This window comes from Nyctereutes procyonoides, unplaced genomic scaffold, assembly GCF_905146905.1.
Source record: "Nyctereutes procyonoides isolate TBG_1078 unplaced genomic scaffold, NYPRO_anot_genome, whole genome shotgun sequence".
Classification (NCBI taxonomy): domain Eukaryota; kingdom Metazoa; phylum Chordata; class Mammalia; order Carnivora; family Canidae; genus Nyctereutes; species Nyctereutes procyonoides.
In genome coordinates this window covers 29,365,934-29,380,951 of record NW_026575140.1, presented here as the reverse complement: position 1 = coordinate 29,380,951, position 15,018 = coordinate 29,365,934, and the positions used below count along the sequence as shown (strand labels likewise).

Genomic DNA, 15,018 nt, shown 5'->3' with positions numbered 1-15,018 from the left:
GGACTGGACAGGGCACGGAGGGATGTGTATGGGAAGGGACCCCAGACTAAGGGAATGATGAGGGATAAAGGAATGAGAGGGATAAAGGAAAGACTGAGAAAGGAGAATTAGAGTCCCTTGGAAGAGAGGAGGGTTCCTGGGGGTGAAAATGAACCCGGACTGAGAGGGGGTCGGGCAGAGGGAGGTGGGGAATTTCACAGTGCATTCCCCACCCCTCACCTCCTCCCCCTCGGGGTTCCTTGAGTCCAGAAGGGCCTCATTGACATGTAAACGAGGAGCCCCTATAAAGGCGGCACTGCCTCCCACAGGCGCAGATAACGACAACATGGGTACTAAGCCTGGGACCCAGGGCAGCTCTGGTGGCCACGCCGGCAGCTTCCGCAAGGTCTGGGGGCCCTGAAGGGCACAGTCTGGGGACCCTGCCAAGCCGGGGGTGGGATGGGACTGACGTGGAGAGGACTGTGGCCCTCCCCTAAAATGTCACCCCTCCACAGATCTCCAAGCCGCTCATGGAGAAGAAGCGACGGGCACGCATCAACGTATCCCTGGAGCAGCTGAAGTCATTGCTGGAAAAACACTACTCACACCAGGTGAGATGTGGGAACCTGGTGAGGTGGGGGTGATACGACCCCTGACCCCCAACCTCGTCTCCTCCAAGTTGGACTGCCCCGCTAAGAGCCCTTTCCACGGATCTGCAGATCCGGAAACGCAAGCTGGAGAAGGCAGACATACTGGAGCTGAGCGTCAAGTACATGAAAAGTCTTCAGAGCTCGGTGCAAGGTGGGAGGGCATCCGGAAGGGCAGGGTGAGGAGCTGCGGGGTGGGGATGACTTGGGTCAGAGCCAGGGACATGACAAGGCCAGATAAAGGAAAAATGGGTGGAGAAGAAAGCTGAGGCAGTGGGCGGCTGGGGGAGGAGGGGACCGCAGACTGCCGGAGGCAGGAGGCTGCGAAGACATTGCAGACCCGTGCAGTTGTGATCCGGGTGGGCGAAGATCTGGACCCTGGCAAAGAAATTCGGGTTGCCTGGTTCCTCCCCTTCCCTCCCTGCCACTCTTCCTCCCCGTCCCCCCTTCCCCTCCCCTCCTTTTCTTTCTCCACCTCTCCTCCTCCCCTCCTCTTCCCTCGCCCTCACGTCTCTCCCGTCCGCCCCCCTCCCCCCAGGGCTCTGGCCGGTCCCCAGCGGAGTCGAGTTCCCGTCGGGCTTCCGCAGCGGCCTGCCCGGCGTCAGCCAGCTTCGGCGGCGCGGAGAGGAGGGCGGCGGCGGCCTGCGCTGCCCCCTGGCGCTCGAGCGCGCAGGCGGCAGCACCATGGACAGCGCCGGCCGGAGCCCCGAGGCCGCCGCGCCGCTCGGGCCCTGTGCCCCAGCCCTGTGGGGCCCCGCTCCGGTCCCCGGCGGCCCCGGTCCGCGGCTCCGCTTCCCTGGGGATCTCCCCGGCCCGTCCTCCGGCGTCCCGGGGCCGCAGCCGGCGCCTCGCCAGTGCACCGAGAGCCCGGGGCCGGGTCTGGGCGTTTGGCGGCCGTGGTGAGGGCCCGGGCGGCCTCGGACTCAAGGGGGCCCTCGTCCGGCCTCGGGACGCAGAGGCCGGTGAGGGCGCGCCCGCGGCGGCGGCGGGACCCCAGTCGTCGGCCCCGGCCCCGGCCCCGGCCCCGGCCCCGGCCCCGGCCCCAGGCAGGGGCGGCTGGGAGGGGGCCGCGAGCCCGCGAACGCGAGGACACACACGGAGCCACAGGGGGGCCGGGGTCCGCCCCCCGCAGCCCCCCCGACTCAAGCCGGACCCCCTGTCTCTCCTTCCCACCTTCTCGCGGGGCTGGGAGGGGACGTCCCGGGCCGCGCCTCGTTCCCAGGGCTCCCGGCGGGCAGCCCGCCCCGCCCCGCCCCCGCCCCCGCCCCGCCCCGCCCCGCCCCCGCCCGCAGCCTCGCCGCGGTGGGAAGGTCGCCGTCGGCAGCGGCGCAGAGCGGACCCCTCGCAGCGAGGAGAATCGCTGCCCCGCCCCGGCCCATTCAGCCGGCGGAGGACGCCCGGTTCCCACCGGCACAAAGCGAGCCGGGTCCCGCCCCGCCGGCGAGGGGCCCCCGGCCCGCCCCCACCTCGGACCCCCTGGGCTGCCGCGGATCCCCACCCCCTCCGCACGCGGCGCGGCCCACCCGGCGGCCGCGCTGTCCGAGCCCCGCCCCGCCCCGCCCCGCCCCGCCCCGCCCCGAGCGCTCCGCGCCGCGCCGCGGGCCCCGCAGGATGCTCCGCCCACCGCGCGCCTCCCCCGCGCCTCCCGGCGCGCCGCCCGAGGGTCCCCGCCTCCCGACCTCTGGGGCAGCCGCCGAGCCCGCGGCCCTCGCCAGCCTGCCCCTGTTTGCGCGTCCGAAAATGAGGTCACGACTGTGCTCGGACTCTAGCCCGGGGTCCCGGTTCTCAAGGACCAGCCTGGGGAGGGGGAACGGGAATCCCGCGCCGAGCCCCGGAAGACATCCGGGCACTTCCAGCTTGAAATCCAGAACGCAGACAGGGCAAACCTGTGAAATGGGTGTAAAGAGACCATGAAGGTCCAAATTTCTCCCACGATGCCGACTTGGGTGCATCTTTTGAGCTACAAATACCGACTTCTATAAAACATTTCTCTTTTAGGAGGGCCCCTGCTTTGCCTGTGTGCTAAACCGGTTCTGGTTACACTGCGAAGAGAGGGCGGCCCTGCTCCCCCACTCCATCCATTGGGCTCTCTGGATGGAGCACGGGCGGGAAGGGGTCCCGGCTGTGGCGGTCTGGGGGGCGGCCTCTTGGGTCTCGGCCCCCTACTGCGCCGGGCGGGCGGACCGGGGCCCGGGACAGCCGCCCTCATCCCTCTCCTAGCCACTAGGTGGCGACATTACACCGCGGACCCAGCGCGCGGCCTTGAAATTCCTACCCGGGAGGCGGCGAGCTGCACCCCCCCCCCCCCCCCCCCCCCCCCCCCCGCCGCGGCCCTACTCTTGACCTCCTGAACCAACCAACCCCGGCAGGGGCTAGACGCCCCTGAAGCCATAGCCATATCTGGGGCCGAGGCTACCAGCTGCACTCCCAGGGCTTCTGCTATTAGGGCTGGGGCACACCCTACCTCTCCATCCCCTTGCTGCTCCAGGCCAGCCTCACTCCCTGGGTGGGGCTGCAGCCCTTGCTTAGAGAAAGGGCACCACCCCAAAGGGGGGACACTGGGGGAATTTGGGCCCCAGAGAGGGAGACGTTTGGGGGCAGATGGCTAGCTCTATTCTAGAAAGGTGTTTTGTGTTTTCATGAAACCAGCCTTGGGATGCCAGGTGCAAATCATAGGAAGTTTTTATTGTATTCTGTACAGAAAAGAAATGCTCAGTTGTCAAAAAAACTACAAATGTATCCCTGGCTCTAGGTGGGTGGTGGTATGAAGACAGAGCTCCCTCCCCTGTGAGCCCAGGGTCCTGCTGCTTATGAACGCAGCAAATAAGCCTGGAGGCTCACAAAGTGTGAGAGGGAGCCCCAGGGTCCTCCATTTGGGGTCCTCCCTCTATTTTTTGTAAAAACCAGAACTGGAGGGACATTGGGGTACCATGTCTCCCTGCAAGTATTGCCATAGGATATGAAATACACAGAGTAAAAACCCAATGTGACAAATGGGCCAGCCTGAGCGAGGGGCAGTAGGGGGTGGGGGTGGTTGAGATGGAGAGAACCTACACAGTGGCTAGCTGATGATCTCTGCCCCCACATGACATGTTGGTCCTTGAAGGCACAGCAGCACTGGCCAGAGGTGTCCCCTCCCACGGCAGGGGCTGTACTGCAGTTTCCTGCCTTGCTCACCTGTGGCCAGCTCATCCCTCCCACGTTGCCTGGCAGCCAGGGACTAGCAGGGCCTCTGAAACAGAGCTGGACAGGCAGTCTCCTATTCTCACCCCTCCCAGGAGCCTCTCCTGGGGCTGGGTGAGGAGATAGGCTTGGCCACCAGAGGGTGGGAGGGCAATGCTGCAATTCCAGGTTACAGAGCAGGAGGGAACATACTGCAGGCAGGCTGCGTGCTGGCCCTGGAATCCGCTCCAGGTTTTTCTGGGCAGGGGCCATTGTGTGGAGGCAGGGGCCAGGAGAGAGACAACCTCTGCATTGGCCTGTCATTTCAGCTCAAGGTCACAGCTGTTCCTGGACCTCTGCTTAGCCTGATTCTAGGGTCTCTCCATGGAAGATCCAGGCAAAGCCAAGCCCTAGGCCCCAGGGGAGATGTGCCCAGAAGAGAGCAAAGAGCCCTATCCCCCAGGGTGAGGGAGGACTCTGAGCAGGGACCAGGCCTTAAGCCTAGAACCTGGGAGGCCTCACCCCTTCCCTGGAGCATCAGGATAAGGAAGCCCATTCTTCTGTTGCTTCAGTTCTTTCACATCATGGAGCCACGATCTTCATGGTGAGAGTCACAGAGGTGGCTGAGAGTGATGAGGGTAGGGATGCTAACAGTGGTAGAGGTGGGTGATGGTGCAAAGTGTTGTGCTTTAGCTGGGGTGTGGGTGGGGTAAGTTCCTGGGCGGGCCAAGGGCACTGAGAGTGGGAGGCCCCAGGTGCTGAGGCCATAGCAGGCCACACACTGAAGAATGACCCCCACAAAGGACCCACAGAGGGCCCTAGATACTCTCACACTCTGTCCATTCAGGGGCGGGGGGCACACGGACCAGGAGACTTCTCCAAACAGTCCTGAGAGTTAATATGGTCACCTGCTCATGACAGATAGGGAAACAGAGGCAGAACTGGTGAGCAGGAACACCTGCTCAGTGTGTTTGGGCTCCAAAGACCCCTGTGCTTAGAGACCCTCTGTACCCTGCCCCCCCCCCTGCAAAGTGGAAAGCAGGCTGCAATTCTGGGTTTCGTGCTGTCTGGTGGTGGCCCTTTCCCCAGACTCCCTGCGGCCACCCCCATCCCCCCCAATCCCGCTGCCTAGGGCTGGGCGAGGCACATAGGGGCGTGCAGAGCTCGCCTTTACCCAAGCCGAGCCTCACTCTGCCCCGCGATGCGGTGCCTGGCAGCTGCCACCCTTCCAGGCCGTGGCCCATGGCTCAGTCACGCAGGGAGGGCTGGCACAGCGCCAGGCGCCATTGGCGGGCCCCGCGTGGCGCTGCCCGGAACCTGGCCTGGGTCAGCGTTAGCATCTTTGGTGCTTTGGTCCCTGTGGGCGGCCCGGCCCGCCGGGCGCACGTGGGGAAGCGCGGGCAGGCCCGAGGACGCGGAGCCCCGCACGCGGGCCCTAGGACGCGGAGCCTAGCGAGTCCGAGTGCAGCGTGACGTAGCCGGAGGACTCGGAGGGCGAGCTCAGGAAGCTGCTGGTGCTGCCGCCGGGCTCGCCCCACGGCGCGCTCAGGCCGGTCCTCGGGGGCCCCGCGTGCGCGCGCACAGCCGGGCGCAGCCCCGGGCCCCGCCGCGCGCCTCTGCCGGGGGCCACCGCGTCCTCGGGCGGCCGCCGGCTGTCGGCGAAGGGCCCCGGCGGGGCGGGCGGGCGGCGCAGGGCCCGCGGCTCGCCCTCGAAGGCGGTCAGCGCGAGGGCGTCGGGCAGCAGCGAGGCGGAGGCGGAGCGGGCGCCGGGCCCGGGGCGGAGGCGCGGGCCGCCGGGGGGCGAGGCGCGGGCGCGGCGCGGGCTGCCGCCGGGGCCCGGGGGGCGCAGCGCCAGCAGGCTCTCGGCCGAGCGGCGGCGCGGGCGGAACGGGGGCGCGTCCTCCGCGAAGGCTGCCAGGCTGGCGCGGCGGCGGTCCGGCGCGGCCGGCGGCACCAGCGCGGCCAGGTCCTCGCCTGAGCCCCAGCGCGCCAGGAAGGCGGGCGGCGGCACGGCGGCCCACACCTCCGCGTCGTCGTGGGACAGGCGTCGCGTGGGCGGGACCTGTCAGGACGGGCGGGGTTAACCCGGGCTGCCCTCCTGGAAAACGGGACCGACGCGGGGCTCAGAGGCCGAGCCTCGGGGGGAGGCCGGTCCACACCCTTTCGCCCCCTGCATTTTCAGCGTCTGGAGCCCCACCCTACCTGCAGGTACTGCTTCTTGTCCTCCTGCAGGGGCCGCAGCGGGTAGAACTGGGGCAGGTCCCCCTCCAGGGCAGAAAGCTCATACTTTGCCATCCTGTCCAGGACCACAAAGTCCCCTCCATAGCTGTAGTCAAGGGAGTGCTCCAGCACCAGGTCCGGGGGGATGCCACTCTCCAGGCTGGTATCTGCAGGATTAGGCAAAAGCTTAGGGCCATGGAAACCTGGGGGCATCAGGGAGTGAGTTCTAGGCATCCCTAGAGACATACACAGAGCAGGGGGCTGGGTTCAAATCCAGACACTGCCACCTTTTAGCTGTGGGACAGGGGAGATCACCTGGCCCAGGTTCCTCCTCCGTGGGATGGCACATGATGTTACCTGGTACAGAGCAAAGGCTCAACCTAGGGTAACGCTGTTACTGCCGGGGGCGAGCCAGCACCTGGGTCTGTCTGCAGGAGCCCCCCAGGGAACCCTAAGGGTGGAAGGCCTGTGGAACACATTCAGTCTGGTGTTCACAGATTCTGCCTGGGACAACAAGGCTGGAGAGGAGCATACCCCACCTAGGTCCCATAGGGGTTCAAGCACATTTGAGAATGTGGTCACCTCAGTGTCATGGGGGTGAGTCACCTGACAGCTGTTATCCTGCTAACCTCCCCCAGGCACCACTCTCCCTAGGGGCCTCCCGCAGGCCATCCTCACCATTGTCTGAGTCCTCATCGTTAGCCATGAGGGCCACGCACTTCTCCCAGACGGTTTTGAGGTCCGCGCGGTAGCGGTCGCAGGCCCAGAGGAATATGGGCAGCAGGAGGGCCTGGGCTACCGAGCACCACAGCACACACAGCGCCATCCAGGGCGCCGAGGCATCCGCCCGAAGGCTGCTGAAGCTCACCACCTGTGGGCACATAGCTCGGCCTGGCACCTGGCAGCAGCCCCGTTACACAGCTTCGCCTCCCAGCCTCACTTCTCCTGCCTGCCGGAGGAGGGGCCCACAGACCCGGCTAGAGGCTCTTGTGCAGGAAAGAGCCAGAGTGTGAGCAGAAGTCCCTGTCCAGCAAGAGCTGCTGGCTGCCAGCATGAGCAGCCACAGCCCCATGTGTGCACGGACAGCCCTTCACATGGTACCGGGCAGCAAGGGCGGGGGCAGGGTCTATCCACCCCTTTTTGGGAAGAGGAAACGGGCTTGGAGAACCAGGTCTCTTGGGCAGCCCGGGTGGCTCAGTGGTTTAGTGCCGCCTTTGGCCCAGGGTGTGATCCTGGAGACCCAGGATCAAGTCCCACGTCAGGCTCCCTGCATGGAGCCTGCTTCTCCCTCTGCCTGTGTCTCTGCCTCTCTCTCTGTGTTTCTCATGAATAAATAAATAAAATCTTAAAAAGAGAGAGAGAGAGAGAGAGAACCAGGTCTCAAGCTTCCCAGTTCAGGGACTTTCTTGCCATCCTCACTCCTCTCTGGGCTTGTCCTTACACCAGGGTGGGGTGGGGAGGGGGGTGTCTAGGCCTTGGACCTCAGAGGAGAATCAAAGTAGTTTCTGAGAATCAACCAGGAAGCCTTTGGGTCACTGTCCAGGGACCTTCACTCCTCCTGTCCCAGGAGAGTTCAGTTCCCCACCCAGAGTGACACTAAATTATTCCATCAAAGCAGAAATAAGTATGATACACTCATCACACTGGTTCTGCTATGTGAGCCCATGTGACCCTCAGAAAGGTGCTGTACCTCTCTGGGGCTCAGTTTCTTGGTCTGTGAAATGGGCCAAGGATACCCCAAGGAGTGAGGTAAAGATCCCAGACATCGTATGGGGCCTGCAGCATGGAGTGGGTTCCATAAACTGCACCCCCTTCCATGCCCTGAAGAGAAACTGGGGAGACTCTTCCTCCACAGCTGTCCCCTTCTGGCTCCATGATTTTTTTTTTTTTTAAAGATTTTATTTATTCTTCACACACACACAGGCAGAGGGAGAAGCAGGCTCCATGCAGGGAGCCCAATGTGGGACTCGATCCCCGGCCTCCAGGATCACACCCTGGGCTGAAGGCGGCACCAAACCGCTAAGCCACTGGGGCCGCCCCTGGCTCCATGATTTTATATGCACTCCTTCTCTCCATCAGCTTAGGCTGGAGACACGGGCCCCACTGCACACAGAGCCCAGTACCTGGTGGAGGGTACTTTGTGTGCCAGGCCCACAAAGGGTGGGGGCACAGGCTGCCTGGGCCTGTATTCTGAGTATGTCCCCTGATTATGAGGCTGCCACCCCACCTGCCACTTTCTGCAGCTTGTGTCTTACAATGACTCCAGAGACACAGCCCTGCCCAGCTGCTGCTTAGACAAAATCACTGGCTGGTCCTTGCCCCAAACCCCTCCCGATCCAACTCCAGACCTTCCAGGGGGTTGGGCTGGAGCCCCATGGGTACAAGGGCATGACTACTGAATGCAGAGTTTATTCTTGGGCCAGGTGGACATGTTACTTCACCTTCCATACCCTCTGCTTTGAATGGGCCTCACTCTGGTGAGGAATGTCTCCTACAGTGTGCCAGAAAAGATCCTGGACCCCACAGTCACCTGACAGTCCTCATCCAGCTGCCTTAACTCTAGGTGGGTCATGGTCAGGGCCACTCTGAACCTCAGTTCCCAAATCAGTAAAATGGGGATGATAATAATACTGCCTGCCCACCCCCCGCCCAGGACTGGATGCCTGGAGCATGCCCAGCCCCAGGGCTGTCCCAGAGTCCACATCCCTGACAGACTCCCATCTCACCCACTGAGACAGTCTCACCCACCAGCACGGGGAAGCCCATGAGGCAGTCATAGATGATGACGATGGTGGCCACCAGGCCCGTGATCTGCAGCGAGGTTTTGGCAGGCTCAGAGCCGTCGATAGAGGAGCGACGCTTGCCCTGCGCATCCTCCACCACGATGGTGGGCACGGTGAAGGCTCGGTGGCCGGCCCGCGGCCCTACCTGCACAGCCAGTGTCTGGAAGAGGGCGATGGCTGTGCAGACCACACCCATGGCCACACTGCCACCCACCAGCAGCAGGAAGCAGACGCCGAAGCCCAGGCCGATCTCAGCCACGATGAAGCGGCAGCCGTGAGTGTAGAAGCGCTCACTCGTGTCGTGCCAGCCGACGGCAGGCAGGGCAGACAGGATGAAGGACACCATCCAGATGCCCATGACCGTATGCACTGCCTGCTTCTTGGCGTTGCTCAGCCTGGCATGAGGTGGGGGCAGGACGGAGGTGTCACTCATAAGGTCTTCCTAGAGCCCTGGGGTCCTGCAAAGGATCCCCACTGCCCTGGCCCCCTGGTACATCATCACTATGGCACAGCCAACAGAGGGGGGCCTGGTCCCTTGCACAGGGGATCCTCATGCATGGTGGCACACATCCCTCTCACCGAGCATTTCTGTCCTGGATGCTGTGGACGCCCATGCACACACAGGCGTGCAGCCCAGAGCAGCCCTTCCTCGGCTTCCCTGCTTGCCCCCTACACAACACAGGTGTGGGGCACTGTCGTCACCCCGGGGGTGTCTGTGCGCACAGGTATGCCAGGTGGCCTTTGTGTTCACTGCCCACATGTCCCCCTCTCTAAGAACAGCACATGTGCCCAAGAGCTCACCGGTAGTTGACAGGCCATCGGACCATCCACATGCGGTGGTAGGAGAGGGAGGTGACGGAGAAGCAGGTGGCCAGGGTAAGGGTGTAGAAGGTGGAGACAAAGACCTTGCAGAGGCCTTCATTCCACTCGTAGTCGGGACGCTGCCGACGTAGCTGCACCACAGCATAGGTGGCAATGGGCACCGAGACGTTGAGCATGTGGGTGGCCGCAAGCGTACACAGCAGAAACTCCAGTGGCTTCCACTTCTTTTGCTTGGCACCCACGCTCAGGATGCCCCAGGCGTTGGCCAGCAGAGAGAGGCCTCCACATGCCAACCAGCCTACCGCACTGCCAGGCAGCCGCCGCTCATCACTCATGGTGCAGACAGGAGCTGGCCGGCAGCTGAGACATCCTCATTGGGGGCCGGCCTTGGCTCAGAGCAACAGCCCTCACACGTGGTGGCTCGGAGACATCAGGGACCACGAGCATCTGCAGTGGGGGAGAAGCCAGTGAGTGTTCAGACAGTCCCTCTAGCTACAGCGTCAAAGCTCTTGTGGCTCTTTGCAGTGGGAGATGGAGGGGTTCCCTGATGCACCATTACTGGTGTGGTCCTGGCTTGGGCTGGGCTGCTTTGCCCTCCTGTCTACTCCAAGGCCTCTAGCCCATGTCCCTGGCACCCAGGGAACACAGACAGGGGTACCTGAAAAGTGCTAATATGCTCCCTCCCACCCGTTGCTGGCCAAGGTATGGAATCTGGGTTTGCTTCTGGGGCAGCTGCATCCTCCAGGAAGCAGCCAGGCTGGCACTGTTGGGCTATCTTGCTCCGGTGCCCTAGCCCTGCCCAGGAACCAACACACTTACCCTAAGTATCCCAAATCTCACACAGCCCACATGATGCGTCCCCAGGGAACATCAGGGGCCCTTATCTTAATTTGTCCTACTTCATTTGGCCAAATGAGGACATGCCTTAGAGGGTAAGCCCCCTAAACCTCCCTGTGCAAGACGGGTGATCTGAAGACTGACCACTTCCATGGCCATCTTGGCAACAAGCAGCTACTGTCTGGGCCCATCCCCTACTGGCTTTCTGTGGGTGGCCCAGGCACTGCCACAGGCTGGCATTCAAATTAAGCTCCATCATACAAGCTGTGTGGCTTGAGCAAGGTCCCTACACCCACATCCTCTGTAATGGGGACGATGATGATTCTTCCAAGAGGAGGCTGGGGTGGACAGACACATCTTTAAAACCCTGGGCCAAGTATCACACAGAGATGCTCTGGGGAGGTGGTCATTATTATGCTGTGGATGCCTTGGACAACATGGGCCTGTAGAAAGCCAAAGGGACCAGACCTTGACCCCAAGGAGGAACTGCCGATAGCCTATGGCCATGAGCCAGGGACACAGGATGTTGGGCGGAAAGCACAGGGCAGAGAAGCACTCCTGCTGACATGCCAACAGCCAGGCTGTAAGTCCCTCCCTCCCCCTTCCCTGCCCAGTAGCCCCAAGCCACACCCCTGTGCAGAGTACTGGCTGGACCCTCCCTCTCTGGCCATAGCCTAGGGAAGGCAGCACGGGAAGAAGTGCAGGCCTACTGTGTGCTCTGCTGCACTTGGCCATTTTTACTTGGGAGCCTGTTTAATTTTACTGCTTGTGATTCTCTTACCCCCAGGACTTATGAGCACCTACTGTACCAGGCACAGCCATGTGATCCCTCAGGGGCTGTTACCTAGCTTGGAATGGACAGGCCACTGCAGGCCCCGGGCTCTCAGGGCAGGGGAAGCAATACTTGGTCCTGCTGTGACACCCCTTCTTGTCTTGTTCAGAGTTCTTTTGGTCTGTGGCCTGAACCCCAATACCAAAGGACCTCTCAGGGATGAGTCTCCTTCATCTCTGTGCCCCTGCCATGGGCCTGCCCAGACGCCTGACCTAGGGGAGTCTTTTCTGGACTGTACCACTGTTTCTTAAGGGCCTCCTACGGAGTTGGAAGGCTTCTGGGGACAGGGAAATACCTTCCCAAACATTAGCCTTCTGCTTACAGAGCCTCCTCCTCTCCCCTCCTCAAGATCCAGTGTGGGTGGTGGGGTGGCCCCATCGGACCCTCCAGCCATTTCAGTATCCAGCAAACCCCTCCGACCTCAGCATACAGAGGCCACATGGGGTTGAATAAAGAGCTGCTGGACTCCACCTCTAGCTTGCCAGCCAGTTACTGACTCAGCTGGGCCTTGTTTTACTCATCTGTAAGCTGGATGCGATACCTGCCCGGGAAAGTGCTATGGGTAGTAGTAGACAGCTATGCCATGGGATGGAGCCAAGCACACAGTAAGCACTCAATGAATGCTTGCCAGGTACAAATCTGTACTACAGCCCTCTCACCTCACTGAACTCTGCTGCCCCTTAAGGGCCAAGCGGCTGAGCCTGGGGGGGTGTGGGTAAGCCTCAGAGCCTCAGACATGTGGGTAGATACAGTCACTCCAACCAGAACCTGGGACAGGGAGCTTCAGGGTGAGAAGGCCACAGGGCCTCCCAGGGGTCCAGAGCAGGCAGGGTGTGGGTGCAGCTGTGGGCCAGAGATTGCAGACCTCAGAGATCTTTACATTGTCAAACAGGAAGCCGGGTTCAGCATGCACCTGGTAGGCCAGCATCTCTTTCCACCTGCACTGGGTCTCCTTGGATGTCCCACTGGGAGGCGGTCCCTCAGCACCCCCACTGGCTCTGTCTGACTCAGTAACCCTGTGCCCTGTTGATCCCTGGTGGAGGGTGGTGGGGAAGGGGCCACAGGCTGGAACTGGCACAACCTCTCACAGTGCCGGGTCTTCCCCTTGTCTGGCCTACCCATGTCTTGCTGCAGGGAAAGGCTCTAGGTCTGTGGGCAGGAGAACATGCCTTGCCTGGAGAGGGAGGAAGCAGTGTGAACTAACCTCTCAGTTAGTGTCCCCAGAAAGGTGATGTGATCAACACTGACACTATCCCCATTTTAAAGACAGTCAAGCAAAGACAGCCTTACTAAAATCATTTGCCCAAGTTATGAAGTGTCTGAACCAGAACTCAATCCCACTTGGCTGACATCAAAATCCTGGCTTTTCAAACCCAAGCCCAGACCCTAACTAACCCACACCCAAGCAGGAACAGGCATCTGTCCTTCCTTGAACTGAGGTTGCCTTTCTCAACTCCCTACCCCTGCAGGATGGGTCCTGCTGTCCCCACACTGATCCACAGCGACCCAGGGTGGAAAGGCCAGGGCCAGGTTTGGAGTCTGGGACTCCGGAGAGCGGAGGTGCTCGGAAGGGGGAGGAATGTCACCGCGGAGTCAATAGCAAGGTCTCCAAATGCACAGCGAGAGGGGCTCCCAGTGCACAGGCACCGGGAGACCCCTTCCCCCTGATCGCGCACCAGCAGTGCATTCTCCACAGGGAGCAGCAGCCACTGAGGGCCAGGCCCAAGCTGGCCTCCAGCCAGTGCTGGGGGAGGGGGGACACCCAGGTGTCGCCACCCCCCGCCCCCCGCGGCAAGTTTCTCCCGCAATACTCAAAGTGTCCCCGCCCTGCATTTCGGGTTGGGGCTTCCTGCGTCCCGCCCCCCCTCCAACGCCCTGCTGGGACCCTCCTCCCCTCCCCCCACAGCACACCGCGGGGCCGCCTGCAGGTGTGACGGGCGTGGCACCTAGAGGCCCCAGGACTCCCTCCGCAGGGTCTGCGGGCGGGGCCCCGGCGTGACGTCACGGCCCCCGGCCAATGAAGCCTCGTTGCCCCGGGGCTCTATTGCGCAACAAAGAGAACCGAGAACTTGAAAGGATTCCCCGGGTTCCAGGCGGGCGCCGCTCGCGCGGACCTGGCCCCGGGCGCCCCACCCCCGTCCGGTCGCGCCCCGCCCGCGCTGCCGCCTAGCGGCCCCCAGGCCCGGACCGCGGCCGCCCAGGGCGGGGCTCGCAGCGCGGTCCTCCGCGTCTCCCGCACGCCCCCCGCCCCCGTCCCCGCCCCCGCCCCCGCCGGCCCTGCGGCTCCGCGTTTCCACACTCCTGCCCGGCCCCGCGCGGACCCAGGCCCTACCCCGGCCCTACCCGGCCCCACCCCGGCCCCGAGGGCGCGTCCGCGACGCGGACCGTGAGCCGGACGCCCCAGCGGATTGCTCCGGGCGCGGTGCGCCCCGGGCCTCGGGCCCCCGGACTGGCCGCCCCGCTCCCTGCAAGCCGCGTGGCCAGGCCGGAGGCGAGAGTGGGGGAGGGACCGAGGAGAGGGAGGCCGGCCCCGGGGAAGTTACCCCGGAGGTCCCCCGGTCGAGGGCGGGGGAAGGCGGCCCCTCGGACGGACTCCGGCGGCCCCGCCCCGCCCCGCCCGCAGCGCTCCCGCCGCGGGTCCTTCCAACCCAGCGCACCCCGGGCCCGGCGGCGCTCACCCTGCGTTCGGGCGCCCGGGGCTCCTGCTCGCCGCTCCCGCCTCCCGCTCCGGCTTGGCTCCCGCGCTCCCAGGCCGAGCGCGGGCCGCCGGGGGCCGCGGGGGGGGCTGGCGGCGGAGCGGCCCGCGGGCCGGGGCATTCCGCTCGGCTCAGCTCCGCCCGCCGCCCCTCGCGCCCCTCGCGCCCCTCGCGCCCCTCGCGCCCCTCGCGCCGCCGCCGCGCTCGGCTCCCGCCGCTCGGCTGGTGCGCTCGGCGGCCGGGGGCGGGGGGCGGAGCAGGGCGCATGCCTCCGCGCCGCCCCTCGGACCGCCCCGCCCCCGCCCTCCGAGGCGCGGCCCGCCGCCGCGTCAGTCCGTCCGTGCGTCTGTCGGTCCCTGGTCCCCCGCCACGCCGCCGCGGGACTGAAGCCTCCTGGGGAGGGCGGCGACTCCTGGGACCCCGAGCTCGGCCGCGGCCCTGCTGCCGTTCTGCGTCGGCCCAACCCCCTGGAAACGGGAAGGCCCGGAGCTCCGCGGGCTGGCGGGGCAGGGGGGCCTGGGACAGAATGGACTGGGGTTGGGGGCTCAGGGAGGCCTTCCCGGAGGGAGCCATCTAAGGTGAACAATGTGGGGAATGGAGGAGAGGTGGGGTGCCTGAGGATTAGTGACTGGGGAGTCTCTCAGGATCAGAGGTTGGGGCAGGGAGAGGTCAGGTTGGGCCAGTTAAGGATTCACATTTATCATGGGGGTGGTGGTGGTGGGGAGAGTCGAAGGGAAGAGGAGGATTCCACCCCGGAATGGTGAACCCACTGCAGAGGGCCGGGTGGTTGCCCCTACCCGCATGGCCTCGCAAGTGTTCTCTCAACCTGGAACCCAGACAGTGCAGCTGGGAGAGGCCAGGCCTTCAACCTAGAACTCCTGGTGCCCCACCTCAGGAGCCATACCCCACTTTAGCACTTCTAGCAGGGGCATAGGCTGCCACCCATGGATATCTAGGGGAATCCTATCAGTGCCCTTGACAGAGGCCTCTGGAGTCACAAGAGAGAGACTGCTGGCACCTTGGTCTCCCATCCAGGCAGT

At 63.9% G+C, this 15,018-nt stretch overlaps 2 protein-coding genes across 2 annotated transcripts; one reads left to right on the top strand and one right to left on the bottom strand.

Moving 5' to 3' along the window:
• The first annotated feature begins 509 nt into the window (after positions 1-509).
• On the top strand, positions 510-1,529 carry HES3 (hes family bHLH transcription factor 3). The gene is made up of 3 exons (XM_055305733.1): positions 510-590; positions 699-780; positions 1,165-1,529. Exons 1-3 carry the CDS (start codon positions 510-512, stop codon positions 1,527-1,529), a joined length of 528 nt encoding a protein of 175 aa, XP_055161708.1.
• A 1,756-nt stretch (positions 1,530-3,285) lies between these two features.
• Positions 3,286-14,199, bottom strand: GPR153 (G protein-coupled receptor 153). The gene is made up of 6 exons (XM_055305731.1): positions 13,961-14,199; positions 9,593-10,060; positions 8,757-9,186; positions 6,687-6,879; positions 5,991-6,175; positions 3,286-5,850 (listed from the first exon to the last, which is right to left on the bottom strand). Exons 2-6 carry the CDS (start codon positions 9,946-9,948, stop codon positions 5,224-5,226), a joined length of 1,791 nt encoding a protein of 596 aa, XP_055161706.1. The 5' UTR covers positions 9,949-10,060; positions 13,961-14,199; the 3' UTR covers positions 3,286-5,223.
• Between the last annotated feature and the right edge of the window lie 819 nt (positions 14,200-15,018).